General features: G+C 45.7%; 1 protein-coding gene across 1 annotated transcript in view; it reads right to left on the bottom strand.

The window, feature by feature from the left end:
* Positions 1-5727, bottom strand: part of LOC119433702 (rho GTPase-activating protein 100F-like) — a 63757-nt gene extending 58030 nt beyond the window's left edge. The window contains exons 1-2 of the mRNA XM_037700954.2: positions 5495-5727; positions 2211-2348 (exon numbers count right to left, since the gene is read on the bottom strand). Coding sequence (XP_037556882.1) covers positions 2211-2348; positions 5495-5587 — 231 coding nt within the window. The 5' untranslated portion in view covers positions 5588-5727. The remainder of the gene's footprint in view (positions 1-2210; positions 2349-5494) is intronic.
* Between the last annotated feature and the right edge of the window lie 8427 nt (positions 5728-14154).

Here is a 14154-nt window from a genome sequence, read left to right as displayed (position 1 = left end):
ACGGCCATGGGCGACACGTGTCATGGCTATGCACACACCACATTACACACGTGCACGGCTACGCATGTCACACAACGGGCGCGGACGAGACTGAGCGAGATGACGAGACGGAACTTGTATAGGCTGTCCCCCGTAACTCGAGCCAAACTTTCAAAATATGCAAATAGCTGGACAGGACTCGAGGTATATGTTGTTTGTCGTCGCTCGGAGATGCTCAAATTATTATTTTTTGTGCATTCCGCCTAATTACATGACGTCCTCATTAATTAATGAACTTCTCATATATTACAAGTTGATGAAAAGTGTCAATGATAAAATTGTAGAGCAACATGAAAAACTCCCGGCGCAGCTTTCTGTTGCTCAATACATGCCACAATAAATGTATTTTTCCGAGCGTGAAAGAAGCCCGCGAGTACACGCAAAGTGCCTCGAGCGGTCAGTCGCGCGGCAATTTTGCGTGTATTTGTTTGTTGCACCAGCAGCGAAGTAGAATGCACTTGTTTACTGCTATATTAGCTCTGTGTTTGGTTACACTTTGTGCCGCCAGGTGGCTGCGCCGTGCAAGCAGTTCACGTTTGCGCTTCCGTTCATCCCGTAGAACGGCCAGTACACTTGCGCTTGCGTTTATCCGAATACCGGACACGCTAGACTCTATTGTGGTAGTAATCCTTCGGCGTGAAGTGACGGCCGCAAACGCGTAGATGCTGGCGCCGTTTGGATAGCGACAGTCCGATGCGCTGCAGCCACTCCGCTCATCTGCTGCCTTGCAGAGGGGCACGATGTCGCAGCTCGTAATATTGCCAGTCGCCCACAACGCAACAATGGCGAACCATGGTGCTCGCGAAAAGAAAGAACGAGACCAACACTGACCGCGCACCTCTCGTCAACACGGAGCACGTTGCAACACAAGCAGACGACACTTGCTGTGGGCCGGAAGTGCTTTTAGTTTAGTGATACATTGTCCTTGTACACTCTCTTTCTGTTACTTCCTTTTTATAGAAACAAAAGAACTAACATCCAAACTAGTACGAGCAACATTTGTTCACCATAATGTTGGCACAATTATCGATGACGCGCCATAGGCAGCCAATCGGATAGCTCGCCCTATTGACGTCATACGGTCAAATCGCGCCACCTGGCTGTAACCTGGTCATGGGCGGCTGAAAACTCAGCCGATTGGCGTGCTTCGATCGTAGCGATGTGCCGTTTTAAAACCTTAGAATACATTCCACGCTTTACGCGGAGCACTTACATGCGTCGATTATTGATCAGAAAGACCTACCCTAACGACTCAGTACGTTTGTACAAAATCATCAAAATCGTTTCAGGGTCCCTTTAAGTGCGTGAGGTATACGTATGACCGTTCGTGCTAAACCGCTGGCTTGTTCGCACTCAAATTTTGCACGAAGGTAGCATTTTCTGGTAAGTTTAGTTTAGTACTCATTTTGTGGCCATTGTTCACCCACCGTGTCGTCCATAATAAATCCAGAGGGAGCGTCACGGCTACGGCGAAACGTGACCTCTGCGATCAGCGCTCTGCGGGAGCTGATCGCGGAGGCCACGGGCGAAAGGACGGCGTTCGCCGTAATCGTGACAGATGGCACCACCATTCCGTTGCAGCGTAATGGACATGTTACGAGCGGCTTTTTCACTTCGTGTATTTGTGCTTTGCGGGGTTAAACACTGTCATCTTGTGAGCCTTCGGAGCTGTGAAGCTGCGTAGGCGTAGCCACATTTTTTTACAAGAAAATAAAAGTAAGCAAGTGTTACAGATTTGTAAAACGTGAAGGCAAAAAGCCTGCCAGCTGTGGAAGACGACGACGACGAACGCGCGAGCAGTCGCACGAGCGCGTCTCTGTGACCACGTGACGTGTGCAATCAGGCACGCACTAGGCCCACTTTGAGTAAGCCACAACCGTGGAGCAGCCGTGGCTTCAGGGAAGCGTGCTCGTCTCGCACGGAGGCCCGGACTCGATTCCCACCCCGACCGAAATTTACCATATTTTCTTTTCAAGGCCACTCATTTACTTCGTTTACAGGAACCTCCCTGAGAAACGTGACGTCAATCCGAGCATTTTTAGACGTGTTTTTACTCTTTGCGGCACCGGCCATTTTTCGTCACGGCGCACTGTCGCCAAGGTCACCGCAAGGTCACCGCGTACACAAGACACCTAAGGCTTTCTCGCCTTAATAAGAACGTGCCAACGCACCTTTCGGAAGTCCCCCTGCAGAACCATTTCGGGAGCGGGGGCTCCCGGCGCCAGCCGGGGTCTGACCGCCCCCACCCGGGGACCCCACGTCTCGCTGCCGCCTTCGACGCACACCACCAGGTCACCCTCGTGGTTCTCCTGCGCCACATCGGGGTTACGACAGCACGCTTGTAGGGAAAAGAAGTAAGCGGGCATGCACGCCACGCCAAGTTCACGATATGTGTACACACGCATGCAAAAACAAACCATTCGTCAGGTTCACCGTATGCGACTAGCCGTAGTAAGCAGGTACCAACCAAGTTTCCAACGAATTTCCATTAAGTTACATTGAACCTGAAATAATCAGGGTCCGTGTTCACAAAGACGCCTTACGGAAGAATTGTTCGTGAGAGAAAATTTCAGCCAATCCTCCATGGGGCTGGACATAATAGGGAAGGCTGCTGGCCAATGCCAAAAATCACTAACTTGTGAAGTTAATTGCACTGTTACTCTTGTGTTTACCACCTGGTAGTAGCACCAACAAAACTATCGAACATAATCCCTTCCCCGTGCCTCTATTCTAGATCTAGCCTTCTTCACATCAACATGCGCCCTCTTTAAGACAAAGACTGCCACCCTGGACACATCACCTGAGGATGCAGCAAGGACCCTCCCACACCAGATATAGGACAGTCACCGTCGAGTGAAGCCTGGGACTGAACCCTAATGACTACAAGCCTGGACGCCCAGCTCCAGGCCATCAAACGCGCTGAGGAGGTGGGGACCAGGAACGGCTTGACAGCCATCTGCTCGTAGGAAACCGAAGGTTTTCCGAAACAAAGTTGTTCACTGCGAGTATTGACATTATATGTACACTAGAGCCACTCCTACAACGTCGACGTCTCGAGGTTGCCTACGTTTTTTAACTTTGTGAGCAGCGGTTTGCTTCCTGGTCACGTACCATTCCTGGCTTCCAGATGTCGCCTTACACCGTCCCTAACCTATACTCCATAAATTTCATCTGAGTCAGAATTACGCGCGCTCTCAAAAACAGCCTTTATAATCTGTTTCATTACTCGTTTTTCACGACTCTTAGCTGTGTTCAATATTGTTTAATTTTGCGTGTTAGTACTTGCGTGATGTCATATATTCAAAGGATCACTAGCATTGAATTTTCGACTGTTCATTTTCTACCTTAAATAAAGATCCCGGACCTCTAAACCCCGCAAAAAACACCAGCAGGCCTCGGAGCGTCCTAAATATTCTAATTTAATAGATTTTCCACAGCCAGCTTCTGTCTCGCTTACCAGGAGGTTACTCTATTGTGACGTCATGACACAGAAAGTAGTCACGCGGGAGCCGGCGATTGCAGGGTTTTGATGCTTGCTTCGGCTCGCCCGGTAGACTGCTATGTCAGCCTTCACAACGAGCTAGCTAGCTAAACGATCACAGCAATAGAGTTCCCGCTGTAGTTATCTAAGTAGGAAACTTTGTTACAACGTGCTGACAACGCTCTTGCGCTCTTTTGTATAAAGTTTATTTTCACTCTCTTCAAATTTCTAGATTTTTCCTGCAGCAGACACATTAGTCGGCGAGACGTGATGATGATTATGATGATGATGACGACGATTTCTATTGGCATCACCTTTGAAACGGGGCGGCAACAAATAGTCGCCTAGCCTGTTTAGGCTAATCGGCTATTATATGCATGCGCAACAGCCCAGTATTCTACCTCTCTCTCACTAGAACCTTTCTTTCTTCCCATAAAAACCTCTGTTTCGATATCGTACACTTACTCATGCTTGCATAATGAATCCGGTTCTATCAATCACTGCCCTGCTTTCTCTTTCACCAATCTCTAAACGTATCTTGCTTATCTCGACTACCGACTAGTTAATACTGTCATCCGCTCGTGAAACTAGCATACACTACACTTACCATGCCAGTACTGGAATGCACGAATATAGTATGGTACGAAGATTAACATTCCAATAACGTCCAGCGGAAGGCTCCAAGGTTTACCTTAATTAAGTATATACGGACAGACTCGCCGACCAAGCTCTTGTGCAGTGCCGGTCTATCTACTTTGTCCACTAGAGCAAAGCTACTCGTACATAGGCTGAATTTTTTCTACGGGTTGCTGCATTGCGGTTTCAAGATAAATAGCGTAGCGTTTGTAGAATTTATACGTAAAACACAAGTGCGTCATGAGCACTACTTAACACTTCAACACTATCTTTGTTTTCTTGTTTTCCACAGTCAATAAGAGAGTGGAACACACTGCATTCATTTGTAGTCATTCGACCAACTTTCAATGTGTTTCGTAAGATGTTGAAAAAGCACGTAATATGTGTACCCAAACCACAGTGATGTATATATTGTGCGTACCTTTCGTGGTATCTTTCGTGTATGAATTTTAGCATGTAAGTAGCTATATATGGCCCTGTATTCAAGCCCACTCGGGCAAAAATGTGATATACATATTGTGCGCGTCTTTCATCTTCTTTTTCACTTATGAACCTTAGTATGTAAGTCATTATATATGCCGTTTATTAATGTCCACTCCTTTAAAATTACTGCCTTAGACTGACAGTATCCTGAAATAAAAGAATGTATAAATAAATAAAATTCCAGCGCCTCTGGAAGGCGGACGTTCAATACGAGCCTTGCTGGAGAGATGATGATGATGATGATGATGATGATGATAATGGTGATGATGATAATGGTGATGATGATGATAGTCCCCTATCCTGCTTGATTTATTCAGCTATGCGCTATACATGTTTTTCATCTAACATTTTTTTGTCATCATCAACATCATCATCAGCCTATATTTATGTCCACTGCAGGACGAATGTCTCTCCCGCGGATCTCCAATTGCCCCTGTCTTGCGCTAGTTGATTCCAACTTGCACCTGCTAATTTCCTAATTTCTTCAACCCACCTAATTTTCTGCTGTCCTCTACTGCGCTTCCCTTCTCTTGGTATTCATTCTGTAACTCTAATGGTCCACCGCTTATCCACCCTGCGCATTACGTGGCCTGCCCAGCTCCATTTTTTTTTCTCGTAATGTCAATTAGAATATCGGCTATCCCCGTTTGCTCTCTGACCCACACCGCTCTGTTCCTGTCCCTTCACGTTAGGCCTAACGTTTTTCGTTCCAAACAGCGATGAAACGAACATTTTTGCCTACATCTAATTGATCTTTTTATTTCCTTTCCCTCGAAATATACCTTGTACCGGTATACCTATGACTGTAAGAGAGGGAAAGAGAAGGCAGCGCCGCCGTGTGGCAGATGCGGGCACCTTTTTGCGTCCGCAGCAGAGCATCCTGGCGGCGATGATATGCTTGACCTTTTCTCCGAGGCGGGGCGGCGGGCGTCCAGGCGGGTGGTTCATGTGGCCGGCGGCGGGCCTCCTCCGGGGACCCTCCTCCTCCTGCTGTTCACACCAATGCTGCTACTGCTGCGGCTGCTGCTACGACAACGCCTCCTCCTGCAGGGGTGCTGCTGGTGGCCTCCGCAGTGCTGGGACGGATAGGAAACACGGATATAAGCGGACAGTACAGGAGCACTGGTGGCCTCCGCGGCGCTGGGACGGATAACAAATACGGATATAGGCGGACAGTACAGCAGCAAGCAGTTCGTTCTCTGCACCTATACAAGCGGACAGTACGGGATCACTGGTGGCCTCCGCGGTGCTGAGACGGATAGGAAATACGGATATAAGCGGACAGTACGGGAGCAAGCAGTTCGTTGTCTGCACCTATACACGGCGGAAAAGGACACACGCGTGCAGTCACTTACAAATAAAATACAGGCTAGTTGACCCCTCTAGTCGCAGACTATGACTGAATTTTATTTCAAGGCCTACAAATTTACATATATCTTTCTGGATACACCGCGATAACTTTGCAGCAAAAAGGTTCGAAACTGTAGTGTGAGTATTTAGGTCGCATTAGGGCATTCGTCATACTTGCAGAGTCTACATTAATTACGGATATTGACTTCTCATAGATGAATGGTTATATCACGACAGGAACTGAAATATTTGTTACAAGTGGATGCGCAGCCAGAGGGCCTCCTGAAGTAAGAAAGAATGCTAATTAAAGCAGTGATGCGGGGCAACACGTCTAATTTCTCGTCGAGCGTGGTAGTTCGCAACTATTACATTTCCATTGCTTGGCATTACTGTCATCGTTAAGGCCACTTACGTACGCTATTCAAAGAGCAGGCTGTCAGCATTTTCACTTTACGTGGTGACCTTTAAAATATCGAGGAAAGCAGGTTTGCAGCATAAATATGGACAAAAGCTTCGTTCCATAACCTAAATGAAAGGAATGTTTGTAATCTCCAACTGCCGGTGAGTTTCTGTAGTAAAACAATATTGCCTGATTTCCTTAGTTTTATGACAGCTTTTCCTTCCTTTTCATCTTCCTTATTTTTTTTTTCACACAGGAATGTGGCATAAAAATACTAATGGAATTTGCATTACTGTAGAGAATAACAAGAAGGAAACAACGTAGCGCAGCAAATATTATGTTGGTTGCTTTCTTTCCAGCGCAAAGCTATGTGGGAGAAAAAGGTGGCCTGTGTATGCCATAACGCCATCTCTCAGCGATGCGCAATTTGCAACTACAATCACTGGCAAGGGAAAAGATTTGTATTAACTCGAAGCCCAAGATAAAAGAACGGCAAGGACCAAGGCGGGGCAAACATCGCGCACCAGCGCGCAATGTGAGCTCTCGCGTTACTTCGGGGAACTTTGCAACTTTATTTCTTTTTCTATAAGAGGGGAGGGGGGGGGGGGGGGGGTTGAAGAGGAAACGGTCGCGGCCGGAGATGAAATGCGTGTGTATTTGCATGTGTACATAGCATAACTGAACACTATAAAATTTCCATGGCGGACGCTTTTCCTTTCTCTCTCTCTGTTCTTCTTCTGACCGGGTAACTTCCCTCGCGTGTTGTCGTTAGCTCCTTCTTCGTGAACTTCGTGGGAGAGGGGGGGGGAGAGGGAGGGGAGGAGGTGTTGCTACGAGCAGAGCCACCCAAGAAACGATGAAGCGTGCAACGGCCTTTGAAAGTATGACGTCAAGTGCCGGTGATTTCGTTTTTAACGCCACCCTCTCTATGCAAGAAAACGAAAAAAAAAAGAAAGTGAAAAGGAAATATACTGAGGAGTATAACAGGGGGCCGGCACCGCTGCGCCTTATTCGATTATGCGCATGCCCAGGCCGCAGCGCCAGCCGGTGCAGCAGCTCCGACATGCCGCATATATGACCTGGCTCTGACTTTTTCTCTTTTTTTTTTCCCCGCCCTCTATCTCTTTCTCCTTCGAATCGTGCGGCAGATGTTTGGCTTTGTAATTATACTTCCGGGGAGGTCACGGCCTCGACGATGTCGAGTTAAAACGAAGAAGTAGAAGGAAGAGGGAGAAGGTGAAAACACTCTGCCTGGAAAAAAAAAATAGTAAGAGGCAAAGAAGCGCAAGCGACGGCAGAATAAACAAGCTGAGCGGAATTGAAGATCGTTCCGTGCTTCGTCCAGAAGGCTAGTGCGCCCCAAAGCTGAGAAGAAAGAGAAATAACGAAACATCAGGAAACACAGCGTCGGAAGGTTTTTTGAACAGAATGTCTTCCTTTCTGACGAAAGAAAAAACAAATAATAATAATAAAAAGGGGCGCGTTGTTCGCCCCCCCCCCCCCTTTTTTTTTCCCCTGCTGTACGCTCTTCGTTCGCACTTACTGCGAACTGCGAAAGATTAAAGAATTTTTTTTTTTCGAAGCACGAACAGAGAAGCGGGAAGGCGGTGGTGAAGGCGGGCCAAAGGGTGGCGGAAAGTAGACGAGGCCGAGTTGTAAGCTGAAATTAAACGCGCGATCTCTGCAGCGGGATTGGGTGAAAGCAGACGTTGTATCGTTGCGACTGAAGTTCTAGAGGCACTTCAGTCTGACAGCTGGGTGGCATGTGGCATTTATGAAACGCCGCTTTCTTGTAAAAGGGAGACTAAATAGAGAAATAACGTGAGCTGTGTTAGCATACAGTAAACCCTCGTTATAACAAAGTTGAAGAGAGAGCCAGAATTACTTCCTCATGTCCATCATTGCATGTACTACACTATGAATCTCTGTCAGAATTTCGAAAGAATTTTCACTTTTTTTAAGCAGGAGAATGACCTTATTTTGGTTTGTAAGCTACAAAACCAAAGACGACAGGCAAAAATTGGTACACCGGCCACCTGGCTAAGGTCTGCTCTTCCAAAACTTAGTTCGTTATATCCATTATTTCGTTATATCCCGTTTCGTTGTGTCGATATTAAACTTGTTATCCTTCACATGTAAAACAAAAAGAGCAAAAACAAAAAGAAACATTCTCGCAGTCGGAGAAAACTTAATATTCCACCTGTTCAAGAACCTGCACAGTAGGCCCCGGTAAGCCTACATACGGACAAATATATGGAATAACTTTCCAAAGACGATTTTTAAAAATGAAGTAAAAAATTTCGCATTCTCATATGCAACCGTTAATTGATAACTAATACGTTTCAGTGTTGTAATTTCGTGTGCTTTTGCTATTTGTTTTCTTTTTTTTTACTTTTGCGCAAAATCAATTTTGTTTCTCTTCTTAAATTGTCAACTTTTATTTCAGATTACTTTTTAACTTGCGTTGCAATATTGTTTTGTATTATTTGCATATGAGCCAAGAACTAGCAGTTTTGTTAAGGACTCGGGTGCTTTTGCTAAAATGGTCTTTTGGAAACATGTGGATATGGTGTCCGGCTGCTAAGTATGCACGAGGTCGCGGAATCAAATCCCGGCCACGGCGGCCGCATTTCGATGGGGGCGAAATGCGAAAACACCCGGCACTCAGATTTAGGTGAACGTTAAAGAACCCCAGGTGGTAGAAATTATTCCGGAGTCCCCTACTATACGTCGTGCCTCATAATCAGATCGTGGTTTTGGCGCGTAAAACCCCATAATTTAAACATATGGAAATAAACTGATCAATCATTAAAAAAAAACACTCGATAAGCCAGAAAAGGAGCAAACACAAAAAACCATCGCCAACTTGAAATTCCCGCCCCAGATCACGATGACGTCATAGATCTTGACAGCACTTCCTGACACCTAGTTAATCTTCTTATCGGTCAACATGGACTACTTTGTTTATTAAAATAGCCAAAGACTGAATTAAAGGGATTCGAAAACATTTACAGTGCCACAACAACCCAAATACAAGCAAATGCTTTGGAATTCATGACGTCACGCTGACGTGCCGGCTCCAGAGTTTCGGTTCGAAAAAACAAAGACAAAAGATCGGAAGGTTGGTTTTCACTTTCTCGTCCGGTACTCAGCCTCTTACCGCAAATGAATGAATATATAGTTTTACGAGAATACTTTATCAATCTAAGCTAATTGAGCGTTTCTTTGTCGTGTCGCATTAACCACAAGAGCAACCGAAGTGGCGTCGAATACACCAGCCAGTGATAAGTATTTCTTACTACAGAAAATTCTACTTGGCTGTTGCGTCCTTATATGAGAAGCTACAACACAACCGCGTGCGTGCCTATTTATAGCACATTTGTAGCACATTTATAGCAGAGAAAAGGCGTAACATTCGAGAGTCATAAGTGCCCGAAAATTGTTATCCTTCTGAGGCCACCCGTACATTTATGTTGCATTGCCTCCGACAATTTTCATACTTATCTCAGAAACGATCGCGTAAAATATCATTCCCGATTACAGAGTCAGACGCTTGTGTAAGTACAATGGAAGTTTGTTAAGTCCTATTCGTGCCGTCAGCAATCGATAATATTGACTAGGACTTTTTTTGTTAATCTAGACCGCTGCATCGTCACAGGCCACGAAAAGCACCCGTTGATTCCGTTCTGAGTAACACGAGATGATATCGAAATTCAGAATGCAGCATCAACATGTCCACCTGCCTGTAACACTGTCTACAACCTGATCTCTGTGTTCAGGCAAAAAAAAAGGCTGTTTTTACCTGAAGGAAAATAAGGGGATGTCTATTTTTTCCACGTACATGAAGATCCTGCTTTCGGGAACTAATTGCGGTTCTAAATAAAAAAAAAGAAATCGTAACGTAACAGTCGGCAATAAGAACTGACATTAAAAGCGACCACACCGTTGAGCTGCACTCGGGTTTGAGGAGGATATACAAAATGATGAGTATGAGTCACATGCGTACACGAGTACGGTCCGAAGATACTCGTTCAGGTCTCTTGCACGTGGTGCTATAGTGATGAATATTTATGTATGTGCTCATGAAACAATCGCTTTCAGGTACACGCTGATGAACACACGCTAGCAAGGCACAGACGCGACGTGCCTTTCTTTGCCAATTAAGCCAACTATGTTTTCGAGTCCGCCGGCCGTTCAGTATCTCGCAGGATATATTTTCGGAAAGAGAAGTTTAACAGACTTAGCAGAAAATACCAAATCAACCGAGGTCAGCATTTCGCGACATGTCACGAGACATGAAAGCTTAATTGTCAGATGCTACTAATGGAAAGGAACATACTACACAAAAATGTCAACATTGTACAAAACAGTTTGAAGAACAGTCCAGGAACAAAATGTTCAAGGTAACAAAGATAATTTGCAAGGACGGTCAACAAAGAAAGCCTTCGCGTAAATAAAAAAATGATATGCAATATATAGGGTGTTTCAGCCAACACTTTCAAACATTTTGAACGGTTGCCTGTGGCAGATAACACAAATTGTAGTTCATGAGCTGGTCTACTCGAAGAGGAGAACATTACTTGCACAAACAATTGAAATGCGTAATCTACTAATTAACAAAAATTCGATAATTAAGTTTTTAACTAATTACCTTATGGCCCATATTGCAATTAACAAATTCCAGCCGCGGAGTTCGCAAGGTGGATCCACTTGGAACGAATTCTCAGGCTGATGCCAGTGTCTAGATATTAACTCCCGAACTTTGCGGAGAAATGCGTTGGTGTTCCAGTTACTTTTGTGCTTGAATGTATAAAACGACGTTTCGTTAAGAATGTAACTGCAACACCAATGCATTTCTCCGCAAAGTTCGGGAATTAATATCTCGAAACTGGTGTCATCCCGAGAATTCGTTCCAAGTGGATCCGCCTTGCGAACTCCACGGCTACAATTTGTAAATTGAAATAGAGGTCTTCAGATAATTAGTTGAATTGAATTGATTTCCAACATGTTTACATACAACATGTTTGAGGTGTATGGGAGTAAAAGCCGCTAAAAAGCAGGTTGACAAAGCTCCCATATCCCTATTGTGTTTGGCAGTGCAGGGCAGAAAACACAGAGTACATTGGTTAGACAGCAGATAATTACAACGTCGTCAAAAAAAGAAAAAAAAACTGAATAAAGCAGTACAGTGCGGCAACAAAAGTAGAAATACAACCATACGAGACATTTGTTATTAGTGCAATTTCTCTAACAATATTATATTGCATCAGAAAAAAAAGTTCTCGTATGCTTTTAAAAGGATAAGTTAAAAACGTAATTCGTTAATTTCTGTTAATTAGTTGATTATGTATTTCAATATTTTTTAAGTAATGTCCACCTCTTCGAGTAGACCAGGTCATCAACTAGAATTGTGCTATCTGCGACACGCAACCTTTAAATAATTTTGAGCGTTCGCTGAAACACCCGGTATATATAAGCGTTATATGCAGAACAGATACAAGCTCCAGCAAAGCAGCACATGAAATCACTGCATTTTGACCTCAAAATTTAGCCAGCGTGTGCACCTTCGTTGTGCGCAATCAAACAATAAATCACAACATTACTCGCTGCAAAAAAAGAAGTAAAGAAAATTGCAGGCCTCGCATCTAGTTGTATACCATTTAATTACGTGTTCCAATGTACTTTCGCGTGACATGCATTCAAACATGCGCGCCGGATCTGAGTAATTTTTTTTATTAAACGAAGGTGGTGTTATTTATATCTCACGATTATCACCTCGACCCCCAGGTTTCACGAGACGGCTGTGCTTCTGCCGAGAAAGAGTGGTGGCGCGAACGGCAAGCAGAAGCAAACAGAGACGAAGTGATTCGCTGGCGCATGTACAGGCGTTTCCTGCGAGGGCCACTCGCCACCGCATTCCTGACCTGCGCGCGCATTCAAACATCGGGCGAACTACCCGGAAGACGAGTACCGAAAGAGAAAAGAAAAAAATTTCAGTGGGCAATCTGCCAAAAGTGAGTGAATCGAAGGAACACGCTTGAGCGTGCGAAAGCTAATACGAAAAAGGCTCGATATGATGAAGCGGAAGAGGGCAGTACGGGGGGAAAGGAGTTAGGGAGCAACCAGGAAGCCGTCGACCTTTTCCCCATTTCTCTCCCTAACTCGCGCCACGCCGCCGCCTTGCGGTGGGGAAGAAGAACAGCCGAAGGCGCTTTGTTATTCCTCGCCCCCGACGCAACGTAATTTGGCAAACGCCACAAAGCCGACTATCGGCGGCGCTGGAGGCGTCGTAAGGAACCAAAGACGCTGATTCACGCCTCGTTCATTTTGTTCTTCCCCCCTTTTTTTGCCACGCGTACACGATGAGAGGTGGGGAGGTTGCGAGGGAAATGAGAGACTCGTTCGAAAGAAGCTCCAGAGGCATACCAGATAGAGGGGAAAAAAAGATGAAGCGGGAGAAAGGCCTTACGCTCTTCCCTCAAACATTCCTCCCGATTGAGATTCACTGTTTATGTGCGCCTACTCCTTTTTTCCCCTTTTTCTCTCTTTGGTCTCCATTTTTGCTCGATGGTCTCCTATCGTTTGAATATGGTCCTTTTCCGTGGCCCATCCCTGCCGTTCTTTTTCCGAATCATTCGCCTCGGCTCTTCTCAGCAGCAACGATCTCGGTCTTCGCTTGTACATTTCCTTCCATATATACTTCGGTTTCTTTACCTAATATTCCTTTTTTTTTTCATTTCCTCATTCCCTACAATCGCGACTCTTGAGGGAGTCGCTCTTCCTTTTTCCCGTTAGTTATCCGCGCTGCTTGCTCGCGCTCCTGCTTTGCTTTCTTTTTTCTTTTCTCTCCTTTCTTTCTTTCTCTCACGGTCTGCAACCAGGGGGCGCTCCTAGATAAAGCGGCGGCGAATTCTCTGTCCTCTCTACTGCAGCGGCCCCCAGATGTCGTTGCGCCCAGTCGAAGGTCGAATTAGGCGCACGTTTTTGTTCGTTGTACCACCAACCACCCCCCTTTCCCTCCACACACTCTCTCTCTGGCAACATCGTTCCACTTTCGCCGCGGCCCCAGCGGCGCAATTTTTGTTGCCCGCCGCTGTGCCTCTGGCGTCTTTCCAGGGCCTTTTGTGGACGCCGCGCTTACGACTACCCGAAAAATGAAAATAAAATAAAAAGTCGCTCGCGGGAACTTTCGCTAATGGCACGCGCACCCGTTGCTCCGCACACCCGCTGCGATATTCGATGCGTACTGTGTGTAGCGCGCATGAAAAGGAACGGCGTTGCTTTCTCTTGCGTCTCTATGCGAGTCTCGGCATTCTTTGCTATAGTTCTCAATTTTGGTAATGCAATAGTCAGCTAGGACCGCGAACAAAGAAAGTTGCACGCTTCGCGTTGTTTGTGACAATGATAACGATAAAAGTAACGATGATGATGATGATGATGGGGATGTAAGGAGGAGGAGGGGGAGGAGGAGGAGGCAAGCGATTTATGTTTAACGTCCCCATTTTCCCGAAAATACGAGTCAACCGCGAGAGACCCGCCGCAATGGAACACCGACTAATTGCGATCACGTGGCGCTCTCCAACTGGACGCAAGAAAGCATCGAGATCTTTCGTCCACGTCAAAATGCGGAATCTGGAGCAAAGTCATTGCTAAATTTGCGCCACAAGGTAGCTATATTATTTCGTTCCCTTCGTCTATTCGTGGTGGTATAGAGCTTAACGCATGGTCGAAGGGACTCTTCCTCGTTTGCCTGTTTTGTTCGTCT

Source organism: Dermacentor silvarum, chromosome 11 (assembly GCF_013339745.2).
Source record: "Dermacentor silvarum isolate Dsil-2018 chromosome 11, BIME_Dsil_1.4, whole genome shotgun sequence".
Lineage (NCBI taxonomy): Eukaryota > Metazoa > Arthropoda > Arachnida > Ixodida > Ixodidae > Dermacentor > Dermacentor silvarum.
This window is presented reverse-complemented; position numbering and strand designations above follow the sequence as displayed.